General features: G+C 46.4%; 1 protein-coding gene across 1 annotated transcript in view; it reads left to right on the top strand.

The window, feature by feature from the left end:
* The window catches only part of LOC108800320 (mitochondrial import inner membrane translocase subunit TIM44-like), a 207,288-nt gene that overhangs the window by 11,268 nt on the left and 169,188 nt on the right, over window positions 1–26,832 (top strand). The window contains exon 3 of the mRNA XM_018572296.1: window positions 18,695–18,834. Coding sequence (XP_018427798.1) covers window positions 18,695–18,834 — 140 coding nt within the window. The remainder of the gene's footprint in view (window positions 1–18,694; window positions 18,835–26,832) is intronic.

The raw sequence follows: 26,832 nt of genomic DNA on the forward strand, positions 1-26,832 counted from the left end.
GAGTGTGGCTCGGGGTTAATTTTCAGTACCATAAGCGGTAACCCCGAGCCACACTCGGGATTACAGTCTCTTACCTTGTCCACGATCCCTGCTGTGTCCTCCGTCTTCCGGGTTCCGTCCCTTGCGAGCGTCCGCGTCGCAGGGGGGCTGAACTGGCGGGAATTTAAAAAGTTATAAAAAACAAAAACCGAAATAAATAAATAATCAGACCGCCAGGTAGGCTAATCTGTCAGCCCGCTGGATGTGCGGTAATACTGTATGTACGGTAGCTTCGGCTACATACAGTATACCGCGCTGAGCCAGTCACGGCAGGCTTTGTATTCATTAATAGAACACATCGCTCGCCGTGATTGGCTCAGCGCGGTATACTGTATTCCCGCACATCCAACTGGCTATACCCGGCGTATAAGACGATCCCGAATTTCGGGGGATGTTCTTAAGTCTAAAAACTCGTGTTATACACCGGCAAATACGGTATGTTCGGAAAACCTAGTCCAGTCTCCATAAAAGAAGTAACGTCAGACCAAAACGCATGTATGCGTGGGCAGGACAAAATGGAGTGAAAATAATCCGCTCTCTGACCACAGCGCGTAAAGCAGTTTGGGGTGGGCTAGAGACCCAAGGTACATAAATGAGAAGGGGTATAATAGACCTGGTAAAAAAAATGTATCTGCAATATTCTATCTCTGGAGGCTTTTACAGAAGACCTATATGTATTTTCAAAATCACACCAATCATCCAGTTCTAGATCCGGGAGGAGTGTCTGCCACTTTTGTTTACATTTATCAAATCTGGAAAATCTAGTGGCCATAAGTTTCGCATAATAGGTTGATACCAATTTAGAGGAGATATCTCTACGTAACTTCTTTTCTACGGGGGGCTGAACTTGTATAAACTAAAGCGATCCAAATTGGGCTCGGGCTGCATGAAGCAATTGAAAATATGGCAAAAAAGTGGACGGAGAGACCTGTAGCTCCTCCCTGACCTGCGAGAAAGTGAGCATTACACCATTCCGAAACAATTGAGAGAGGGATTTGACTCCCTTCGAGGACCATAAGGCAGCTGTTGGTAGGTGCTGCAGCTCTGGGAAGGAAGGATTGCCCCATCGAGGCGAGAAGGTGTAGTGGGACCATGTAGCCACAGGCAACCAATTAATAACATATTTAAGGATACGAAGGGTCAGAGAAATAAGAGCAGAACCTGAATGTAAGCCGGAGACCCCCCCTAAAAATATTTTGAAGTGATTCAAAGTAAGTATGGCAAACTCAGTCGCTGTGTAGGTGTTTCCCAAATGAGGGAGCAGCCAATCGTGGATCACCACCAACTGTGTGGCCAGATAGTAGACATGGAATTTATGGAAGGCCAAACCCGCTGAGGAACGCGAAAGCTGTAACACCTGCAGAGCCACTTGAGGAGTATGTCTCTGCCATAGAAATATATTACTAATAGAATTAATTTTAGGAAAATATATTTGGGATGTAACACGGAGAGTTAGCCATAATGTAGAAAAGTTTAGGCAAAAAAATTATCTTAATAATATTGACCCTATCCATATATCTAAGGGTAAATCTTGCCATTGTTTTGTGTTCAATTGAAAGAAGCTAATCATGGGGACTAAATTATTCTCAATATACTGACCTGATTGCTGCCTGCCTTCTGACCTTGGAATTGGTACTGGACCTTGCCTCTGCCTCATCCCTTGTACTTCGCTTCCCGACTGGTGTGACCCCTGGCTTGTCTAACCTCGATTCTGCCTACTGCTCTGGTACCCTGCTGTCCGCACGGGTGACCTCTGCTCTGCTTTACCCGATCTTGATTCTCTGGACGGATTTGCCTACTGCCTACATCTACTGGCACTCGTGCTACTTGCGGTTTCTTAGGCTCTGTTCCCATCCTCAGAGTTTGAAGGACACAAGGTGCAAGGGGAACCTCCTCATCCAACCAGTCTCCAGCCAGGTACGTGATAGCCTCATTATAAACACCTAGCAGATGCGGTCCTAACTCCTTGCCCTATGAAGAGTACCACTCAACTGGAAACCCATCCAGGCTCGGTGTCTTCCTGGCAGGGAACTGGGAGATCGCTGACTCTATCTCATCAGTAGTAATTGGCAGGTCCAACTCCTCCTTAGCCCGAGGGGATAGGGACGACAGGGAAACCTGAGACAGATAGGTCCCTAAATGGTCATCAGCGTACATGGTTCTGGAGGTGTAAAGTTCTTCATAGAAGGACAAAAAGGCCTCCATGATATCTTGTGAAAGAGTGACAAGTCCTGTGGAGGAAACAATGCAGGAGATGGAAGTAGGGTTATATTCAGGTCTTGTAAAGTATACCAGAAGCTTGCCTGCTTTATTACCAAATTCAAACACCTTCTGCTGAGTATACAACATTTTCTTTCTGGTACCTTCCAAGAGGGATAAATCATAAGCCCGTTTTATCGCCATACAATCTCTATAGGCTATTGTAGAAGGGTCAGAAACATAGGCAGCTTTCAGCCACGCCCACATGTTTTTCCAGGGCTATTGTGGATTCCTCAAGTCTACTGGCAGCACCAGTGGCAGCCATAAACGACCCCCTAAGCGTAGGTTTAAAGGCTTCCCACTTAAGGGAGGAGGAAGGCACAGCGGCATGATCATTCCAATAGTGACCAATATGCCTGTGCACAAGCGTCTGCCACCAATGAGTCAAATAGCCAGGTGGAATTTATTCTCCACACACGGGTGGAAAAGGAATTGCCCCAGCAGAGTTAAACCAATAGAGGAGTGTGATCTGAGATAGCTTATTTCACATAACCAAGGGGTAACAAATGCTAAATCAATCATAGAGAGAGTTTTATGTGTAGCAGTGACAGGAGTAAACTCTAGAATCCGGACATTTTCAGTGCCACACATCAATTAGCCCCAAACTATTGATCCAATGGGAGAAGCTAGTACAGGGGCACCCTCCTCCCAAACGGTCCAAAATGGGATCAGGGACTGAATTAAAGTCCCCCCGTAGCAGCAGGGGAGCCAAGGACATATCTAACGCTGCAAGAGTAATAGTACTCAAGAGATCCGGGGGGGAGGGGGGGGAAGGGTTGTGAACAGACAGAGGCCAGCGTCAGAGCGACCCCATCAATGGTCAGATGAATAATTACAAACTGTTTTGACAAGGAGGATTTCAGCACTGAGGGACTTGGCTTTCAAAATCGACACTCCACGGGAATGCAAGGAATATATAGCATTAAAGAACTTTGCCACCCAAAGTTTTTTTCAGAGCTAATATCTTAAGAGCCCATCAGAGGAGTCTCTTGGTGACATACTACATGAGGCCGATATTTGTAAAGAAAATCAAAGACTAATGTCTGCTTGAGTTTAGAGTTCAGCACAATGACATTCTATGAAATAAATGTATAAGCCATCAGAAGGAAGTCATAGCAGTAGAAGCATAAGGATGAATACATGGGTATACAGAGACTGAAGAGGTTGAGACATTCTTATCCGCCCTAAATACAGAACATACATATTGAAAACAAAAAACCCAACAAGAACTACTGTCCCCATCCCTCCCCGCTTGTTAACCCAATTCTAACAAGCTTAAACCCTGAACAAAACAACTACATTCTAGTGTTAGAACAAGGCCAACAAGGCAGGGGGCGTAACCACTCCGATCTGGACCCGATCCAAACAAATTCAGGTCCCAAGCAGAGATAGTGTATAAAGAAGCTCACTCCCAAGTAGGAGGAAAACCCAGCATAATATTAAGAACACTATGTCCGCACACAGCAGCAAGGAAGGATCAACAAAATAAAATAAAGCAGTGCAGGGCAACAATAAGGTCCACAGGTCAAGCATATAGGGCAATCAGCCCAAAGCTCAGTGAAGGAAAGGGCACTTAAAGGAGGAAGAGGCTCCCTCAGTCAGACAGGTCAACGGTCATCATTGCGGCGCCATCTGCGTTGAGGAAGACCTTTACCATCCATCCATTTAGATACTTCAACAGGCCTTGCGAAGAAGTGCATTTTACCATCAGCTGTCACACGAAGCTTAGCAGGATACATCATGGCATAGGTGACACCTTCCTGACCGAGACGTTTTTTGATCTCTAGGAATGACGATCTCTGTCGTTCGGCGGAGAAATCAGGTAAGATGGTAAAATCAGGCCCGGAGCACCGCCACTTTATCCCTGAAGTTAAGGAGTCTGGCAGTAAGGGGCCTGGGTGACGATCCAGGAGGGGGTGCAGATGGAGGAGTGCGGTGCGCTCTTTCTTTGAAGGATGAGGAGGATGGTGTAAAATCAGGAAAAGCTTCTCGCAGCCAGACTTATAGAAATAACTCTGGATGAGAACCTTACAATTTTTCAGGGAATTCAACCAAGTGTAGATTATTGCGTCTGGAGCGATTCTCCAGATCATCCAACTTAGCTCTACAGACTTCAAGTTCCCTCTGCAGCCCAGTGGTATCTCTAGTGAGAGGAGTGACAGTGTCTTCCAATATATTAATTCTTACAGCGTGCCGGTTTAAATAGTTGCCGACAAGCTCTGTATGCATATTCTGACAGCGTGAGAGTCTGGAGTCTGCGCTTGCTGGTCGTTGCAGGGATCAGGTGAGTATTAAAGGGTTATTAAACCCTCCGGCTTTTTTGCATATATATCAACGGCTAGCAAAAAGTTGAGGAAAAAAAACCGCTTTATTTTTTGCATATATATAAGGCTAGCAAGCAGTAGATATATGCAACAAGTTTAAAGAAACAAAACGCTTTAACGTCGGTTTAAACTTACCCCGTCTTCGCCGCGCGCTCCTGTCTTAAAACCCGAAACTGCTCGGGCGGCCACAAAGCATCTTGGGGCGGGTGCATGTGCAGTTCGGATTTTCGGGCGGGAGACAAGGAGAGACGGGTTAAGTTTAAACCGCTGTTAAAGCGTTTTGTTTTTTTAAACTTGTTGCATATATCTACTGCTTGCTAGCCTTATATATATGCAAAAAAGCCGGAGGGTTTAATATATGGACGCATGCACCTGCATGCAGACACCGTGGGACAGGAAGTGCCAGCAATGACAGAGGAGTCAGCGCTGGATCAGACACCCGCCGCACCGCTGGAGGGACAGATGAAAACATCAGGAAAGAAGATCGGATTAAGAGACATCAGTTAAGGTAAGTGCTAACATTAACATTGGGTGTAGTCCTCTATAGCCTGTGCCATTCTGCATTGCTGTAAAAAGGGCTGCACCATATATTGGCCGCCAAAACATATTGGCCGCCAAAACATATTGGCTGAAAGTGCAATTTTTCTGCTGATACAGCGGTGCATCCATGCTTTCTTTTCTCCCTGCTGGGCTCTGCTCTGTGTCCCAGCGGGGAGGAGAGAAAGTGACCGCCAGGAGAGCGCTGTGTTTGTGGGTTTTTGGGGGGGGCCCAAAAAAAAAATCTTGCACCAGGGCCCTTTGTTCCTTAGGTCCGCCACTGCCTCACAGGCAGTGTCCAATCGCATGGTGAGTCCTGCATATATAACCCAGTCATCTCTTAATTGCCTGTGTCCTGTATTGTACTTCTTGTACAAGAAAAATATTTTACTTTTACTCAAGGGGGAGTTGTGTGTGTGCAGGAGGAACAGTTACCTTACAGACGGCCAAGAACTACTTATACCACAATATATAGACCTACCTGACGATGTCAAAGTGCAGGAAAGAGGGGGGACCCCCGTCACAAAGAGGAACCCCGTCTCTGCAGCGTTATTTCTCCTCTAAGCGCAACGGGACCCACAGCCGAGACCAATCCAATATGGCACCGGTTGTTGATCCGCCATCCTCACCACGAGGCTCACTCTTACCTGATGCAGCACGCCAGGCATGGTTGAAGCAGCCCGTGGAGTTCGATGGGGCCCAACTACAGATACTACCAGACATCTCCCGGAATAACCTTCGCCGCCGGGCCCTCATGCGTCCCCTCCTGGATGCAATCTGTCAGGCAGGAGCTATCTACCGGAGAGGGTACGCCATCCGTCTACACGTCCGCAAAGGTGGGTCCGTGTTCCTCGAGGGCTGATGTGCCTGCCCTGTGTGAGCTCCTGGACATACCTGTCCTACAACTCCCGGACTGGCTGGCCTACTTTCCAGAGGACCAGGCTGCAGCACCGAAGCTGCGTAGAGCCCGGCGGGCACGCCGCTCTCCATCCTGTGACCGACCTGTTCGCCCATCCGAAGCGGTCGTGGAGGCCGCGGAGCCTGGATCAGGGTGAGACTTTGCATCCTTTTTCTTCTCCCGCCCTCATTCGAACCTGTCGAGCCCGAGGACTGGGTCCGGGGATGTTTCAGACCCTTAGCGTGACGGGGAATGGAGAGTCTCCCCCAGCCCAGGCCTAGCCCTGTTACCGACTCCCTGGGTCATTCCACAAGCACTAGGGGGTGCTCGGGACCTGTTGTACAACGCTTTCAAACGGACACCTCAGTGGCCGCAAACCAGTCACAGAGGCCCCCCCTTGCTGAGAGAAGCCCGAGGCCCTCCTGGATACCGCCTGATGGGGGCCTACTCTACAGATCTGCCACCCCCCATTGACCCGCCTGGCCACCAGGCCATGTGTGAACGGCTCTCAGGGGTTTTGGGGTCATGTTATGTTCAGTGCTTTGCCTCATAAAGGTTTTCTAATTGTTGGGTTATGCTTTGCATGATACTTTGTATGGGATCGCTCACTGTCGTGGAGCCAGGCGTCGGTTACTCGGGAACTGGGGGGGGGGGGGTCACACCCCGGGACCAACTGGGGGGGGGGGACCTCACACCTAGAGCCCCGGGCACATGCCTCTGGTTCCAGGTGGGGCTGGCTCCGGGGGGTTCGGGTCTATGTCACCCCCTCCGCCGTTTCCTAACATGGCCATGCGGGCTCCTAGACAGACAGGTGGTACTCTCATCACGACTACAGTTACTGTTATTTTACAGGTTATGTGTAATGTTGGTCTGGTTATGTTCCATTGTTGTACCCACGGAGCACTGCTCCGCCTAGGTGCAGATTCGCTACCCCCACTAGTTGGTCCCAAGAGTGCCTCCTGGGCCATTGAACCTCGGTTCACGAATTAGCGTTGTTCCCCTCTGTGTCCTTTCACACCCCCTAGTACACGGCTCCCCCGTCGTTTTAGTCCAGCCCTTCCCTCTTACCAACTTGTGTCTGCCAGTAAGTCATGTTTTGCTTGGGGATCAAATACTTAATTTTACTTACTGAACTGCAACTCAATTTATAACGTTTATATCATGTATTTTTTTCTTTATTTTTGGTTGATATTCTGTCTCTATCATTTAAAATACACCTATGATACAAAGAAATTAGTGGTCTGTAATTTTTTAGTGGGCAAACTTACAAAATGTGCAGGGGATCAAATACTTACAGGTGAAACTCGAATAATTAGAATATCGTGCAAAAGTAATGGCAGTAATTGCTGCAAAAGGGGCCCAAACCAAGTACTGAGTACATATGCATGCTTGTACTTTTCAGAGGTCCGATATTGTTCTATGTACAATCCTTGTTTTATTGATTGCATGTAATATCTCATTTTCTGAGATTGTGGATTTGGGGTTCTTGGGGTTTTCATGAGCTGTAAGCCATAATCATCACAATGATGACAAATCACGGCTTGAATTATCATGTAATGAGTCTATCTCATATATTAGTTTCACCTTTTAAGTTGCATTAGTGAAATAAATGAACTTTGCACGATATTCTAATTATTCGAGTTTCACCTGTATTTTCCACACTGTATATATTTCTCTTCCGTTCATTGAAGGACACAGGAATCAGATAGAAGATCATGTACTGTAGGGTAATATTGCCACCTGCAGGAGAAGGATGCTAGGCACAAAACAGCCGAGGGGCGGCCTCTTCTGGTGGCCAAACCCCCCACCTGCTGACATGTCTCCAGTTTTTTGCCTAGCGTCTGGAGTAAGTTGCTTCAATTTTTTTTCTCAGGAATTCTTGTCTGGTTTTATCCTTTTTTTTCCGCTGGACCTTCTAGCAAGTGTCGTCAGGGCGACAGGCTGGATGTTTGTGGATCCTTGTAGCCTCCCCTGTGTGGCCGGCAAGCGCATGCAGACTCTGCCACTGTGGGTCGGCTGCGACGACTTTGTTTTGACCGGTGGGTTTATCCCGGTGGGGTACATATGACTGGGGGTCTCGGCCTACCAGTCACAGTACTCCACACAGGCTGGCAGAGCTGCGACTACGGTCGGGGGCATTTTTCCACCATCCCTGTACACCCTAATTGCCATGCTTCCGTGTGGGTTCCCTTAAGTCGTTGCCCCCCCTTGCTGGTGGTGGCGGTCGCTGTTTCGGAGTCTGAACTGTTCCCCCCTGGTACAGTAGGTATGAGGTTTCTTAAGCCGATCGTCCTCTTCTTTCCTGATGTTTTCATCTGTCCCTACTGTGGTGCGGCGTCTCTCCGATCCAGCGCTGACTCCTCTCTGCTTGCTGGCACTTCTGATCCTACGGTGTCTGCATGTGGGTGCACGCGTCTCTGCTCGTCTCCTGGCCGAAAATCTGAACTGCGCATGCGCCCGCCCCAAGATGCTTTGCGGCCGCCCGAGCAGTTTCGGATTCTCGGGGGGGAGCGCGCGGCGAAAACGGGGTAATTTTAAACCGCTGTTAAAGCGATTTTTTTTTTCTTTTTAACTTTTTGCCTATACTGCTTGTAGCCCTGGTTTCATCGGGCTACAAGATAGTTTCTGTAAAACAGCAGAAAGGCATCATGGCACACTCACAAAACCAGCATGTAAAACAACATGTCTCACCACTAAGGATAATGACAGAGGTTTGGATACACGTCTTCTGCTGAGGATGTGTAAGCCGCACTGCCGCGCCAAAGTAACCTCTTATAGTGCGGTCCTAACTCTAAACTATGAGAGTCTCCATCTTGGAGCACATGGGGACAGAAGATATCAAATTGGGTGCAGGTTTGTCAGGAGGACGCCCAACCTCCTTAAAGGCACAGAAACACACAAGGGATTCCGCACATCCTAATGGCAGATGAGAAACCCCATGCATCGCTGCACCAAATCGGTCAAGCAAAACAAACGACAAACGCACTCAACAATTTGTTACCAGTTATACCTTACTGTATAACTGGTAACAAATTGTTGAGTGCGTTTGTCGTTTGTTTTGCTTGACAAGATAGTTTCTGTCTCGTCCCGGGGACAGGTTTTTTTCCTTCCAACACGCTCCTTTCTCTGCAGCGACTCGCGGATCTTCACCATTCGGTGGGGGACCTCTTGTCCCAAGGGGTTCTCGTTCCATGGCCCTCCTTGGAGAGGTTCAAAGGATTTTATTCAAATCTGTTTACCGTGCCCAAGAAAGAGGGGGTTCGACCCTTGCTGGATCTCAAACGATTGAACACCTTTGTGTGGATACGCAGGTTTCAGATGGAATCTATCAGATCTGCGCAGTGGCGTGTCTCCAGTGGGATGTGCTGGCTTCAATCAACATCAAGGATGCCTACCTTCATGGCTCCGGTTATCACGCCCATCAGTGTTATCTTCGGTTTGCGGTGGGGGAGGAGCAATTCCAGTTTTTGGCTCTGCCTTTTGATATGGCATCGGTCCCTCGAGTGTTCACCAAGGTGTTGGCCCTGGTTCTGGCATTGTTGCGCTGTCGGGGAAGCTCGATTGTGGGGTATTTGGACAACCTTCTCTTGAAGGCGGAGTCGCATTCCTCTCTGGTGGTGTATCTTGCAGTCCCTGGAGGAGTTCGGATGGATTCTGCACTTCCGGAAGTCCTCTCTGCTGCCGTCCCCGCGTCTGGCTTATCTGGGTCTGATTCTGGACACTGTTCTGGCCCAGGTTTTCCTCCCTCCGGAAAAATGTCTGAAACTCCACTCTCATGTGAGGGCTGTTTCGGTCTCGTCGGTGGTTGACTATCCGCTTCCACATGCAGGTGCTGGGCCTCATAGTAGCCTCCTTCGAGGCGGTGCCTTACGCGCAGCATCACACCAGAATTTTACAGGGGGACATCTTGTCGCAGTGGGGCAAGTCTTCCTTGTCGCTGGACAGGGAGATTCAGGTGTCTCGAGCGATGAGAGTTACCCTCGTTTTGGTGGCTTCGGTCTCTGGCTCTTGTGTCGAGAAAATCCTTCCTTCTCCCCGCTGGACTGTGGTCACCTCAGACCATCAAGGTGGCACAAGAAGCGTGGTCGCAGTGCTCGAGGTGGCCAGGATTTTCTCCTGGACAGAGGAGTATGTTCCAGCTCTTTCTGCTATGTACATTCTGGGATAGACAATTGGCAGGCTGACTATCTCAGTCGCCAGTCAGTGGATCCGGGGGAACGGTCTTTGCACCCAGAGATCTTTTATCAGATCTGCCTTCACTGGGGGATGCCAGAAGTGGATCTCCCTGCATCTCAACCGGAAGGTCGATTGGTTCATTACCTGGGCCCAGGATCCCTGGGCGGAGGTGGTGGATGCCCTGGTGGGCTCACGGGACCGTTAAGGTCTGATTTATGCATTCCCTCCACTGTATCTTTTGCCTCGTCTTCTGCACAGGATAGTAGCGGAAGGCATCTCTGTCATCCTCATGGCAGACTTCTTGCGTTTTCTGCGACGTGGAGTGGATGGTTAAGGGCCAAGTTTCGGCCCTGACCTTTTTCAGCGGCTTTTGGCGTCAAATGCCTTGGTTTGCACCTTTTTGTTCAGGGGGTTACACATATTGATCCTCCTGTTCGGTTTCCTTTGCCGCCTTGGGATCTGAATTTTGTGCTCTCTGTTTTGCGGGAGTCTCCCTTTGAGCCATTGAGGGAGATCCTGCTTCCGAGTCTGTCCCAAAAAGTGGCCGTCTTGGTGGCGATAACCTCCGTTCGCAGGGTTTCGGAGTTGGCGGCCTTGTCATGCAAGTCGCCATTGTTTGCCTTCTCTATGTCCAAAGCCTGTTCACAGAGAGTGCTAGACTGTTAAGATGTGGTTCGCGCTCTCCGTGTTTATTTGGATGCTACTGCTTCTTTCCATGAGTTGGATTCCTTGTTTGTGGTTACGGAGGGCCCTCTGAAGGTCCAGGCCGCGTCTTTGGCTACCATCTTTGGATGGATTTGTAACATGATTGTTCAGGCGCATGCCTTTAAGGGGCGTGAGCTTCCATTTTCTTTTGCCGCTCATTCTACTAGGGCTATTGTGGCATCTTGGGCTTTTCGTCAGGGTGCCTCTGTTTCTCAGGTTTGTAAGGCCGCTACTTGGTCTTCTGTTCACACCTTTGCCAAGTTTTATAATGTGGATGTTTTGGCATCTGCGGTTGCTGGCTTGGGGCGCAAGGTTTTGCAGGCTGCCCTTTAGAGTGGTCTCTATTCGTGGAAAAATTGGTTTTGTGCCCACCCCTCTGCCTGTTACTGCTTTGTGACGTCCCTATGGTAAATTATCTTTGATCTGATTCTTGTGTTCTTCAGTGAACGGAAGAGGAAATAGGATTTTTGTACTCACTGTAAAATCGCTTTCTCTCCATTCATTGAAGGACACTGCATCTTTATTGGGGTGTATATTCCTAACTGCTTGTTACTTACTGGAGACTTGTCAGCAGGTGGGGGGACAATAGTAACGCCTGTCACACCTGATTCAGTTTTGGCATCTTTTTTGGGGGAAATCTGTCTACTTCGTTGGAAGGAACATAATCGGGGAAATGCCTCTCATGCAGTCTGCTGACTTCATCAGACTGAAGCCTTTCAGGAGCAGGGCCTTCCTGGTAAATCAGGGCTGTGATAATTTTCTTTTATATTTTCCGTAGACAGCTTTTCCTGCAGACTTTATAAATCACGTATGAATTATACATAGCCAATTGGAAAAGATCGGTTGAAACTTTGTTGTAACATTGCTTTGTTTTTCTGGTTGCCAGCTAGGGCTGCATCATCTGGTCATTATAATCTACACTACCCATATGTAGATTATCTTCATGGACACCGAGAGCTTGTGGTAACAGACCAGAATGTCCCTGAACTTCCACTGAGATATCTGACAGGATATATGAAAGGACATAATCATCTTGTTTGTCCTTCTAAAAATTCCTTATTCCTCTAACTTGCTTACTCCCCCCTTTTCAGGTGCCTGTAGACAAGATTTTGTGGAAAGCCTGTGCGACTTAGTTTTTTTTTTTTTCGAAGCCCGTGGATGTGCATCAAAACAAACTTCCCCCTGTGAACAAAAAAAGTGAACCGTGAAATCACAGCACACAAAAAACGTGCACAAGGGTGCAAGGTCCTTCCAAAGAAGGGACCTACTTTCCCGACCCCCCGGGGCGCAAGGCTCCTGACAGGGGTTGAGACTGTCGGACCACCAACCCGAAGGCCGGTGGACCGTTTCCGTCGGGGACCTGCCGAAACAGGTCCCTCACAGTACTAAGCAGGGGGGATCTCCCGAAGAGAAAACCCCCTCCTGGGTGGGAGGAGACAGAGAACCCCGTAGGAGGCACAGAATCTCCTCCCAGCATCAGGAATAGGCCCCGAAGAAACCTGCACCTTCAGCATCTGTGGGTCAATGCTTTTTGAAAAAAGCCAATCGTGCAAACGTGCATAGAGTGCATAAATAATAAAGTGCCAGTGCACCACGCTGACAGGCCTTAGGGGCCGAGTGCAAAAAAATTGCCCCGGACTAGCCATAAGGCCTGTCCAAGAGGCGTTGTGCAGAAATAAGCAATGTGGTGTGTGACCGAGTGATCAGTGAGTCAAAGTGGGGTCCCATACCCAAGTGACTTCCTGAGCACCCCTGGGACGCCACCCCCAGGGGGCACAACACCACGGGCTTCTGCCGCCCCCGAACCCTGTAGCCTTGATCAAGTTTCGGATCCATTCCCATCAGGAGATAGTTCACCTTCAGAGATCCCTCCCCGTGGAGCCCACCCATTAACTAGGGTCGAAAACTCCGGGGCCTGGAACCTCATCCGGCGCCCTACCAATTACGCCAGGAACCTACCGGTCCGTCCATCCACCCCTCATAGGCGACAGCGGACTTTCAGTTCCCGACAACTGATAAGAACAGATACTACACTTGATCTTAGCCAAAAGGCCGAGAAGCGACTTAGTGACATACTTGTAACAAATATCTAGACTTCAACTCTATGTGGACCAAAGTCAATCCCCATTCTGTTTTCTTTCCAATTATATGAACACTCAGGGAGACTCTCATTCTGGAGGCTATTGGGAAAATTCCTCATGGTACATGCAAAGAAAACAAAAAAAGACATTGCCTTCTCCTAGTGTATTACCATTTATGAATAATATATTTTAAAAAAACATCAAACTACTCACATATGCCATGTGAATCACAGCGTATACATCTCCTTCCATATGAAGGCTAATAGTACCTCATTCCTCTAACTTGCTTACTCCCCCCTTTTCAGATGCCTGTGGACAAGATTTTGCAGAAAGCCTGTAAGATTTGATTGCATTGTACCACAGGCTGGGGTTTGTTGGAGGAAGAGGTGCTTGAACAGTGACACACTTGTATAAAAATTGTCCACATATAGGTGGTATCACTTATGGCAGTGGTTCTAAACCTGTGTAACCTCAGGACCCACATTTGTCCTTGGTCGTTAAGTCATGACCCAACTTGCACTGCAATGGAATGCATGGCATTGCAGTAACGGTGGGTGGGAGATGCGTTTGGGGTGTCATTTAAAAGAACGTGCGGTAGTTGCGATTGCGTGGTACAGTGCGTTAATCGCATGGAACTGTGCAATGAACACACTGTACTAGTTTGAATGGGCCCTCAAAAACACTGACTGACGGACCCACACAACCACAGACGCACACAACCACAGACACAATCTCTCTCTCACACACACACACACACACACACACTCCAAAGAAATAATATATTTTTTAAATCCACCCAGTCTCGCCTTAAGATAACTGGAGTGGATCCTCAACCTGTGTCATGATGGAGCTCCATCCATATGTGAATCCACTTGTATAGCTCCCTTTCACAAACTGTAGAGGCTCCAGGAGCCAGAATTCTACATCACTTCAGACCACGCACTTCTACAGGACGCGCGAGGGAGCTGTAAACAATCCACATATGGAAGGAGCTCCCTTGCGGCCATAGCCCTAGCCCACCCCACCTCAAGCTGACACTCAGCATTGGCAGTATATTTTCGATGGCTGCTCTGCGTTTTTTTCATCTAGAAAAGTGGAAGGCATGTTGCGACCCACTGAACACAGGGTCGCAAACCCACTTTTGGGTCAACACTCTTTCCTCCATGCTGGGACAAAGAGCAGCGCCCAGCGGTGAGGATAGAAATCACGGCTGCGCCGACAAAACGGCAGGAAAATGGCACTTTCGGCATTTTGCCAAAAGTGCAATTTTTGGTCGGCGCCCCCTTTCTGTTACACCACTGGTCACTACCTACCAGTTGAGAACCAAGGCCTTATGGAATAAGGGCCATAATAGGTCCCACACAATCTTTCTATTGCTTCCCACATAAGATGGGCATCCAGGGGGCTCCAGCTGGCTATCTTTCCCTTCATACACATGGAAATCGTATGTGTAGTCTGTTCCTCTTTCACAAATTTGTAGAACTTCACCAAATACCTGGCACGTTTACTGGGAGATACTGTTTAACAACAAGCCTGCCTGAAAAAAAGTATGAGACAATGATGAATGCAGATATTTTGCTTGGGGGGTATATATTTCAGAAAATTTTGTGGAAAAAAAAAGTGGCCTAAATTTTTGGAACCTATCATATGTGAGGTTACTTCTGGGAGACCAAATCGAATTGCCGCTGAAATGCAGAAATCTTAGTATAATTTTTATATCTTGTCCTTAACTTGGCTTGCCACTTCACTTGCCTGCTGCATTTCAGCTTGATGTTCAATGAATGGCACAGCATGCCTGGGACAACTACATCTTCTGAATCAGAGGTGGTTATTGAATCAGAATCTGACAGTGAGGTTTCTTCATTGCTGTCATCAGTCATACTGAGAATTTTAAATGCCTCCTCACTAGTGTAGATTTTTTTTTTACATTTTTAATAATGGCTGTACTTTTCTTGTACTTGCAAAGCTGGTTCTTGCTGGCACTGGATGATGCTGGTACATCTGCTGGCTGGTGAGCAGGACACTGGTTGTTGGTGATTGTAAAATTGTGCTTGTACCTCTGGTAATCCGGATACTGGATGTGGCTGTAACTAGAGGTGCACCGAAATGGAAATTTTAAAACCGAAACGAAACCGAAATAAAAAAAATGTCAGGCCGAAATCCTCAATTATGTACAAACACTTAGCGATACACACTGTCACAGGAGGCTGATCAAGCGGTGTAGAGAGGAAAGCCCAGCCTCCTGTGACAGCGCTGTTTCCGCCCACACACCGCTCTGCCGGACTGTGATAGGCGGCAGAGCGGTGTGGGAGGAGACGCGGGCCGCTCACAGCGCTCTCCACCGCAGCGCTCGGCCAGCTGTCACTTTCTCTTCTCCCCGCTGGGACATAGAGCAGCGACCAGCGGGGAGGAAAGAAATCACGGATGCGCCAATGTATCGGCAGGAAAATGGCACTTTCGGCATTATGCCAAAAGTGCCATTTTTGGCCGATATGTTTTGGCGGCCGATATATCGGTGCATCCCTAGCTGTAACGGTACTTGCCGGAAACCTTACCGGTACTGCTGGCAATAAGTAAACAGTTTGGGGCTGTAATGGTACCTACTGACATCGTACTGGTACTGATTGGGGCTGGCACTTAAACTGTGTGGTACTTATACTGGCACTGCCAGCAATCAAGGCGCAGATTGTGGCTGGCACTGTGCTAATCGCACACATATTTGGGCTGGCACTACTAGCGATCAGGACTCTGATCGGGGCTGGCACTGCTGGCAATCAAGACTCTCTGACCAGGGCTGGCACTGGTGGTAGTCGAGACTCTTAATTGGACTGGCATGCTGACAATTGAGACTGAACGAACTGGCAGGCCGGCAATCAAGACTCTGGGGATGACTGCTGGCAATCAAGACTCTGATTATACTGGCAGTCTGGGTTTGTGGCAAGAGTTTTGCTGGAACAAGGGCTCTGTCACAGTTTGCTCTGTCACTGTACTAAAACTCTCCCTCTCTTCTCACAAACGAACAGTGTGAGAGGAGATGGAGGGGAAGCTGCAAACTGCAGCTATTGTTTGCATGTATTTATCGCTGTGAATGGTCATAGCGATCACATGATATTTTCTTTATTTGTGCCCATAGACCAAAGCAAGCAGGTAACCCTTGTAATGCGGAAGAAACCGCACTGCAAGGGTTAGTTTTTTAAAACCCTGGAGTTTCTCTTCAAAGACTGAGTGGGGCCCTGCTATAAGTTTTAACTTTATTTGTTGAGGTTATTTATGCAACTTAAGATTTTCTTAGACCTTTTACATTTAATAAAGATCTTTGTTATATGGTTTTTTTTTTCAACCCATGGTAGGATTACTGATGAAACAAACCATTTGTTGAAGGTCAGATACCCTTATAATGAGATATGTACAATGTTTTTCCTCCCAGTTTTTGTCTTGATTATCCATTTGGAGATGGAGTGAAAATAGTTGTTGTTCAGTGGTGATTTGCTAGATTTTTCCAGGTGGGAGATCCTTTGTAATAAGTTGGTAATTTTAAGGAGATCAAATCTGTTCTTAATAGCACATATATTTTGTTTTGCCTGTTGGCAGTGGCATAGCGCCCGGGGGGAGGGGAGGCTGTTGGTCGGTGGGACGATGGTATGGTACTATGTGTGTTGTGTGCTATGTGATGTATGTGTGTTGTATATGTGCTGTGTGTATGTGCAATGAGTGAAGTTAGTGACGTAACAGCCGGGGTGGGGGTGGAAGATGGTGGAGCTGCACCAGGCACAAAGATATGTGCGCAGCAGAGGAAAATGGCGGTAAGCCGAGCTTTGCGTGCAGTGTGTCCAGCAATATCCTCTCCCATGCTCAACTAGGCGAGAGCTGAGCTTGGTGAGGAGAAAAAATTTAATTTCTAACCAATCGGCTCACATGTATGAATCTGCGCGTTAGGACGTGGATTCAAACGTGCAGCCTATTGGATTCCCCCAGACAAAACCCTCTGGTGAGAGGAGTCCAGGAGAGAAGTACACTTGGTAATGTTTTCTTTCATGCATAACTTCTTTCTGTGACATGTCAGGGATGAGAGCTATGCAGAAAGAATGAATATGATATTTCCATTAAATAATCAAAATGTTATTAATGAAATCACTAATATGAAATATTAGTTAATTCATTATTAACTAACTAGAGACATAATATTTCATAATTAAAAATTTTAACATTTTTAATCCGATTAATTAAAAAAATAATAGGCTAACTAATCGATTATGAAAATAATCATTAGTTGCAGCCCTGCTCACTATGACACAAGCTGCAGGCAGGGCTGGATTCCCCACAAGTCCACCAAGGCCATGGTCTCTGGGTGGCAGGGAGTAGAGGGGCGCCACAGCCTGTAGCTTCTCCTCGAATCCCAGCTGCTCTCCACTGCATGTATGGGCAGAGGCAGTGGGGATCTAAGGAGAAATGGATTGCTGAAGCCGAAGGGAGGAGGAGGGAGCGCTGTCATCAGGATGAACTAGCAGGGAGAATATTGCAGAGCCGCCAGCTGTGAAATCCAGGATGACTGAGCGGCTCTTGTCACTTTCAGGATGGCCAAGCGGATGATCGGTAAATATATGCAATATTTACAGATCCTCTGTGTGCAGCACAAACACTGGAGTGATTGCTGATCACTCCAATGTTTGTAGACAACTGGGGACACGTAGTACTAATAATGGGTAAAAGCAGCTCAGTACAGGGGCTTCTATCCATTCATAACTGGTTGATAGTAAATATTTGCTATCTCCAGTTTGTGAATGAATGGGAAGCCTCTATACTGAGTGCTTTCCATTAATTCATAACAGGGGCTGCAGAAAAAGAGATTGAGGTTGCTGTGTCCTCAATCTCTTTTTCTATTTTAAAGGGTTCCAAAAAAAAACTACACCACATTCCATTCTCAAGGTCATGATTTACAGAGAACATACAAGATGAAGTACATGAACGAAACGCGTTGGATATTTGTGGATTTTTGCAATACAACATGTGAAAAGAATATTAAATATTTGAATGGGATTTTGCATATGGTTTTAAATATTATGTAGAATATGTTTAATATGAAATGAGACTGGAATTGAGGAATTAATTAATCTTGTATGTTCTCTGTAAATCATGACCTTTAGAATGAAATTGAGGAATCTAGTAATCATGTATGTATTTTATGCTTGAATCATGGTATTTTTAGGATATTTAATAAATTGATATGTATTTACACACCAGTCTGGCACCTCGTTCAAAACCCCTACACTACTAGGATTGTAGTTCTTTTTTGGGGAACATTGTGAATTAACAGATTCACTCAGACCACTTGGGTTACATGGTTCTGGGTAGTAATATTTGTTCATTCTATTTTAAAGGGAAATGTCAGGAGCACTGTAAATCTTTCTCACACAGGTCACCTGCATCTCACTGGGCCTCGGCCCGCCTCCTTCTCCATCCGGTAGCTCTCTAATTAGGCAGCTGCTCGTGGGGCCTCGCGGCTGCCTAATTTGCCTGATTAGACAGCCGAGGCATTTTTTGCCGCCTAAAGCAAATGCCTTGTTTGCCTTGCAGTGGATATGCCCCTGCATATAAGAGGAGTGGGCAAGCCTACAAAACAGAGTTTTGTATTCTTTTAATACATTTTGTGAAGTTTTTTTTTCTTCTGTTTTTAGGGGGTTGAAACTGTAAAGAAAGAAATTGATGAAAGTGTTTTAGTCCAAACGGGCTCCTATCGTCCGCCTTCTAGATTGAGAAAGAGGAGTGAATTTTCTGGAGAAAAATCAAAAGAAGAAAAGATTTTTGAAGCAAATGCGTATGTATTGATATTCATGCATGCATTATGTGAAAATTTGTATCTCTTCAAAAAAATAGTGAGGCCTCTTTCATGGCTAGGCAGTATGCAGATTGTCGGTGGTTTGAACAGGAAATTTAATATAAAGTGATATTTATCACTTTTATCATGCCAGCCTTATATGTGATTCAAATTTTTATCAAACACAAACTGTGTAAAATAAAAGCCTGTTAATCCTGATTGCTAACAATTTACGCAGATCATCAAATATATATATATACACACACACACACATTTAGTGTGTGTATAGTCAAAACAAAAAACAAAGCCTTTGTTTACCATACCCCGGCCCCCCCAGAAGGGAGATGCGAGGCTGGCCTGTAGTGTGCTTTATTCTGAACACTGCATTCAGCACCCTCTTTGGCACATAGTGCAGCATGAGTGGCTAGCTGGAGGGTGCTTTTACAGGTCCAGGACCTTAATCCTTTGGGAACCCTGACCGCGAAGATCCCCTTCCACGGGTGTGCTTACCCAGGGGGTGAAGACTGGATCGCATGTCCTGATGGTGACCACCGTGCATCCTGGTAAGAACCAGAAAAATCCCTCCAGGTGACATCCTTAGCCCCCTTACAGGGGTTACGCCGAGCTTTGATGCAGAGTTGCATTTTAATAGCGTTGTTTCTAAAAAAAAATAAAATTGGTGCCCTTTTCTCTCCATTCCGGCCTACTGCTGTGCCTTTGTGGTGTCTGCAGATTGCACGGTGAATGTGCCCACTGTTGTCTTCAGGCACAGAGCTGTGTTACTTGCCCCTCCTGGGAGCCATGCCACTGGTCTGCACACCACCTTGGCTGCTGTTGCCACTTAACACGGATGCTGGAAACCACGATGCACATCCCTGCCACCTGCTGTTGTTGAGTCACTGGGTCACCAGCTGAGGCCTCTTAAATGTTTTTGGGTTATAGGCACCCTCTCACTACTGCTGTGGGTACTGGAGGTACAGCATGCTGGAGCATTGCTGATGCAGGGGATACTTGTGCTACAGCCAATTTACGGCTTGGGGGTTCTACTCCCTCTAGAGACAGCTTCTCTGTAGATCCTTTGTTGGGCTCCTCTTCTCCACTGCTACCTTTAGGGTCCTCCTTAGCCCCATCTGAGTTATCCTGCACTAACCTGTTATCCAGAAAGCAATTTTACCACTGTTATGGTTTTTATGTTGAAAATTATGTTGAAATTGATGTTTCTAGCAACAGGGGCTGCAAGCAGGCCCCTTCTTCTGCTCCCTCATAGATCCTCTGTGATTCCCCTCTAGCTACGTTGTACCTGTCTAAAATTTCCACTAGGTTAAAGCACATGATGTCTATCTGGGGTGTGGTCTGCTTTTGTTTGCAGTTAGAACTGCCTGCCTCGGCCCTCCAGAGAGACCATAAGTTTGGGATCCCTAAAATGACAATATAGCAAGAATATATGGCAAGAATAGGGGTCTTTCCTCTACGGTGATTTCCACGATGTTGCAAGCTCGTAAGTCCAGTTTTTGGTCGATATACTATCGTACATGGAGGGCTTACTTTGCGTGTTAGTCCAATGCTTTTCACCTAAGGCAATTTCAGAGTCTTACCTTTCCTGCAGTAGTGTGAGCGCCTTCTCGACTTTGTGGGTATGCTATGTTTTGTTATAGGGATGCACCGCTACCATTTTTTTAAGACCGATACTTCTTTTTCTTAAAAGGACAGGTGACATTTTGTCTAAAACAATACAAACTAATGATTTTAGGGCAGTTTCTTAATAATATGAAGAACTGTAACTTAAAAGACACGACTGTGGAAAAATAAAACAGTTTACTTTGCTTAAGTTGTCACAAAGCTGTACCAACTCAAAGAAAATTCCCAGAACATGTTAATAAAATAAATATTAACATAAAATTATATTAATAATAATAAGACAATGCACAAATCCACAAAATACACACCATGTCACCTCTATTTCAATATTACACAGTTGTGTATGTGGTGGACCACTTATGCATAGAAGCCTGCACTGCATTCACAGTTGTATTTATGGTCTTTCTGTCAGATTGTTTATAATGCTCTGATAAACAGTTTTCTATTTATGGAAACAAGCAAGGATCTGTAATTAAGGAGATTCCCAACTTATTTCCACAAATCAAATCAAAATTAATTATTATTAATTATTTACGCTAACTTGAAGACAAGATGAATACAATAGTGTACAATATATATATATTTATTAATTAAGAAAATCAGTGCAGAATAATAATAAAAATATAATTGCTGACAAACAAAGAATAAGGATCAAATAATTTCAATCAATTTGATAACACAGGTAATGTGTAAAATATAACAGGATATTATTTCAAAATATAAATGTAACCAATAAAATAACTTTTTTAATGCAATGGGTAGCTTCTCAGTAGCTCATAGAATAAGGAAACAAAAGGTTCAGAATTGACACGTGACTTCTCCCAGCAAACAGATGTTCACGAGCTCAAATTTTTAACAGCGCATGGGCAAAATTTTGTCACTATACACAGGGTTGGCTATAAGCCAATACTATTTTCAAAGTAAAGACAAATTTCCACCAATTTAATTAGGTATACATCAGACCTGACCATTGAATAGAAGCTAAAATCAGCTCCCTGGAGATTATACAAATGTATTAATTTATCTCCCAAGATTGAAAGATATAATTTGTACTGCAGTTAAAATGATCTCAAATCAATCTATATCCTACAAGAACTAGATGGTCTATTCGGATATAGATGTGGCTAATCAATTGCCTACAGAAATATATGAATTTATACTTTACTAGAAATGTAAAATTAGTTGTCTGAAAGAAGGCAGCTGTCACAGTTCAGAAACAAGGGATGGTCAGGTTCTCTTTTAGTTAAGTTCCCTTGGACAGCCGTCCTCAGCTTCCAACATATACCCTTAGTATGTATTTCCTTACTGCCTTTTTCTTTGCCTGATCCCCTTTGCTGGCCCTTTTGCTGGCTCCTGCTTGAACTTTTATCCCCCGGGGAATGTGGTTTGGTCTTCCACGGGATTAATGACGTCAGATTACATCATTTTCAGGGCTTGAAGAATCCACTCGCCCACTCGTCTGTGATGAGAGGACGTTGGAGCCCGACGAGCAGCTTCCCGGCCGACCGTCGGAACGCGCTGAGAAACGCCCTACGCCCAAAGATGTACAGGAGCTTCTTTGGGGCTTATTTCCACGCGTATCCATTAGGATACAGCCGGATTGTCCTCGTAAACGTGCGTTTGATGCGCGTTTCGTGGACCGCAAATCGGGGTAAAAATGCGCGGCCCGAAACGCGCGTCATACGCGCATATTTGGATCACCTAGGTGGGAATCCAGCCTAAAGGAGAACTATGAGGTAAGTGCTTTTCACTCACCTCATAGTTCTAGGCGACCTGTGACAATGAGACTGTCACAGGTCGGCTCAGTAGATCGGGAAGTGAGCGAAAACCTAACGACGTTCGCTCACTTCTCGATCCTGTCACGGCACAGAGCAGCGACAGGGGGTGGACTGGATTCTCCCCGCTCCGATCCTCCAGCGCTGACTGGCGGATCGGACGGGGAGGGGGCGTATACAAACCCCCCCGTGGTGATTATATACCTCCAAAAGAAAGCTTTATCTGTCCCCAACATTTAACATAAATTGCAAGGCTATAGTCCGGTCAGGGTAACTTCAAGAAAGCCTAAACCAAAACCATTAACATTCTTTCTCCAACTACTTTTAAAGTGAAGTAATTAGTTTCAAGACACAGTGGTTCTTCACACATTAAAGAAAAAGAAATATACATTGGTGTATACCACCTAATTCTATGTATTGTAACAAGGACACTCCACTGTAGTCCAGGTAAGTCAAGTAAAACGCAGTTTATTAAAAGGGCAAACACAAATATATAATTCCATCCACAGGGTAGACCTCCCCTGTGCACAAGATGGTTTCTAGCCGCAACATAAAGACGGTCTTTTAGCTTCGCTCTGTAGCTTTCCACAGCTCCGAGACACTCACGCTGCTCACCCCTCGTGAGCCCTCAATCTGCTCTCTTAGCAGTGTGTACAACAGGTTCTAGGGTCACCGACCTTCCTGACCTCTCCCAGCCTCCCCCGGCTGTTCCTTGTGCGTCCAGCACGCACCCGAGTCTGCGTGAGTCCGTGTGCCTCCTGCACACACACAACTCCAACTCTCCTCTCTGAACTCTGGTCCTGACTCCTAATAAGGCTGCTCTCAGCCATCTGATCCAGCTATACTGGTCATTGGTAACACCTGGCCCCAGGACTGGAGATCTCATCCCACCCAGAGCTCTAAGAGATCTCCAGAGCTCCAGATCCCAGCTACATTTAGGAAAACCTGGAAGGACCTGAAAAGCCAGGATCTTCCTTAAAACATTGTTTATATTCGGGACCCTCTCAGCCCCTTTGGCAGAGAGTCCTGGGTGCCATACTCGCCATAATACACCGTGGCATTGGCGTACCCTACCACGTATTTACAACACTAACCCACCATATCAATAACAATAATACAAATATATTTCAATGGGTACATCCCAACACTGTATAATGAATATCGTTTAGATATTATAAAAGTACATGTATAAAATTTTACTTGAAATTATTCAACCAAATAGGCATATATATGCTGCATATGATATGATAATACAATACAATTATTGCTAATATTATCACTGCAATAATGTTTCATCAGGCAACTTTTAAATAAGACCCTTTTTCTATTCATTGAGAGAGAGGGAAAAAAAAAACTTAAACATTCCAATCTCTTGTACATTGTCTTCAGTAGAGGCATGAAGGTCATCAATCTCATTATAACACAGGCTGGCATGTGTCCTTATCTTTATGGTACTTGTCTGAGACCCCCACAATTTACGGCCTGAGAACGTTTATGCTAAGATTCTTAAACTTGTCTGTGCGAGTCTTTGTCTAAGAAGAATGAACTGGCATTCACCTTTTAGCAAGCAGACAAAATGGCTACCACGATGCCCATATACTAATCTGTAAAATATTATGTATAGTCCTTTAAAATTTGATTCCTTTCTGCCCAATAGTTCTGACATTTCATATGGAGGACGCATCCCACATAGTCATATTCTCAGTGCCCATAATTACACCACTCCTCCAGCATTAGTATTAGTAACCCCATACATTAGGCATCAGCTCCTACAGTATACCACCACATACTCTGGCCATGAGGATCCCTGTCTCCAGCCTCCAGCTCCTAGTCCTTGGTCAGTGACTCAAAAAAGGGGGTCATCCTTAGTCCACCAAGACGGTATACATAAAGTATTTATTTTTCATTAAAAAAAAAAAGAAAACATATTTTTATATATAATATATTTTATTTATATTGTGTGGCCAGCCACCAGGCAATCTTACCTGCCTCAGTGCCTTTGTTCTATCAATGAGCAGCGTTGGTCCGTGTGACTTATGGACATGGAGCCTCAGTGCGTGGACGGCCAGGGACTGGAGCCACTGATATGCTGAGTTGATCCGTGAAATGTTCGGACCTGTTGCCGCAGTGTGCTTGTGCGCAGGGCCGATCCCTTCACACGCCCCCGGACACACCCCCGGAAGTCAGATGGATTGATGAAACACGGTCTCTGACTCCTTCAGCCACTCCCCATTATGCAGCCTGTGTCTCTCTGCTCGCTGATTGGAATAACGTCACCTCACCATTACTACCCTGAAGTGAGGACTGAGGACTCCCCCCTGGAGGCGGCGTTTGCGGCACTGGCTATACCCTGTCAGCAGGGCTTCTAGATCAGAGGATCAGAGGATTTGCATGAGTACAAGTACTTGTGCAAATACTCGGTATCGGCACCGGTGCATCCCTATTTTGTTATGTTGTATGCCGTTTTTTCCCACCCTCTTTTACAGTGCTTTGGGGCATCCCATATAGTCAAGATCCTATGGATCCCGCTGTGTCCTTCAATGAACGGAAGAGAAAATAGGGTGTTTGTACTCACGTAAAATCCTTTTCTTTGCATTCATTGAAGGACACAGCACCCACCCTCATGATGGTTCACACTGGCACAGTACTGCTGGCAGACATGTGTGGAGCTGATGGGGGCTAATAATGGCACGATTGAGGTCTCCCACTGTCACACTATCACGTTTTTATTCCTTTAACCCCTTGTAAGGAAAGGTAGTTTTCAAATCTACTTTATAAATTATGGTTGTCAAACCCCCCGCCCCTCACAAACCCTCCGAACATCACAAAGTAGGAGAAGCAAGTAAAAATGTTAACCCTTAAGAAGCCAAGGAACCCTAACCCAAGTAAAACTGCAAGAAGCATTGTTAAAATATTTTTTTAGCTTATGCTATGTAAATGGGGCCATGTAACAAATATAAAATAGGTGTTATTTCAATTTGGCTATAAAAGTGGAAGTACACTTTAACAGCCCTCGGGGGCATGGTCTGGCTATGGCAGCATAGAGACATGAGGCAGTGGAGCTCCGTGTCCCCAACCCTTTTCAGCTGATTCTTACCTTGATCTGAAGCCATGTCGAGGCGCAGGAAGACACAGAGGTAATCCGGATTGGGAGCTGGGAGTCCGGTCTCTGCCTTCTTCCCCCCGCACCTGTCATCTAGAAGCGCTGGTCCCGTGGCCGCTACAGAACATCGGCCTGCAGCCCTCCCCACAACGAGGCGTGTGGAACCTCCCACCCTTCCTGCCTCCCCGCTACCTAACAGTTCAACCATGCTGCTCACTAGTGACCCGGAAGAGACGCGCAACGGACCAGCTCCCTGCTGCCTCTGGGAGTCACCGGTTTCCGTGTCCTGCCCTTCCCGCCAGTCAGCAGGGGAGACCAAGTTGGTGAACATGGCAGAGTTGCGGCCTGCTACGGTTCTGGTAGGGATTCACGTTAAGATGCCCTCCTCCCCCCTACCTCCCCATTGCCCTCCACGGAGACAATGGATCGGGACCTGCAGGAGGCGTATGATGGCTCGGTTCCCCGCTGCCTCCGGGAGTCTCTGGGCTCTGCCCCTGTGCTGCGATGGGGGGGCTGGGATGGAGATTGATGCCTGTGCCCTCCTGGTGTCCCTGCCAACTAAAAGTAATTGAGCCTCCTTTACATCCCACTTCACAGCAGTCATATATAGTCAATAGACCAGATGCTTGCAAAACGACAGCTCCATCAGGATGACCTGGAAAATCGTAGTAGGCAAAACAACCTGAAACTGCAAGGCATACCTGAGTCGACTGTGGGCCCCGACTTGAGATCGACACTTTAGATTAGATTAGATGTATTTATTTGTCACATACATAATCGTACAAGTATGATATGCAGTGAAATGCTTACACGCATTTCAATGCTTTAGTCTATCTTCAATATGTTACTGGGTCGAGACCATACTATTGACATCGAGATTGATAGGGTCCATAGGATTCAGTCTTTTCGCCCTCCTGACTCATCCAGACCTAGGGATACGCTTTTCACAATTCACTTTTTCAATCTCTAAGAAGAGATCCTGCGTAAAGCCTGTGAAAGAGGGTCAGTGGAGTTTGATGGAGCGTCGATTCATATTCTCCCAGATCTCTCCCGCCGTGCAGATGCGCAGGATCCTCAAACCACTGTTGGAACGCATCCAAGAGTCAGGAGTCCTCCTTACTTCAAACACCGGATCAACTCCCCAACCTTTTCCGTTTTCTGGGCATTCCTGCACTGGAAATCTCTGATTGGATGGCTCCTGATGTTTTCCCTATAGAAGGATAGAACATTCTAATTTGTGCTACATGTTGTCTTCAACGGTTATGGTCTGGGTCTAGAGACCCTGGTGGGTGGAGGACCAGGTGGTTCTCCACACGATGCTCCTGCTTTTCTAGTGCCTTTTCTAGGCAGGCTGGGGGCCCTGGGTTGACTGTGTTCAATTGTACTTTGTTATGATATGCTTGTTACTTGGTCTACCTAATATCTTGGGTTCGCCTGGGATCATTGTCTAATTCTCTTACACTTGCTCGCAATGGGAAAGTC

Source organism: Nanorana parkeri, unplaced genomic scaffold, assembly GCF_000935625.1.
Source record: "Nanorana parkeri isolate BGI_ZX_2015 unplaced genomic scaffold, ASM93562v1 scaffold1991, whole genome shotgun sequence".
Lineage (NCBI taxonomy): Eukaryota > Metazoa > Chordata > Amphibia > Anura > Dicroglossidae > Nanorana > Nanorana parkeri.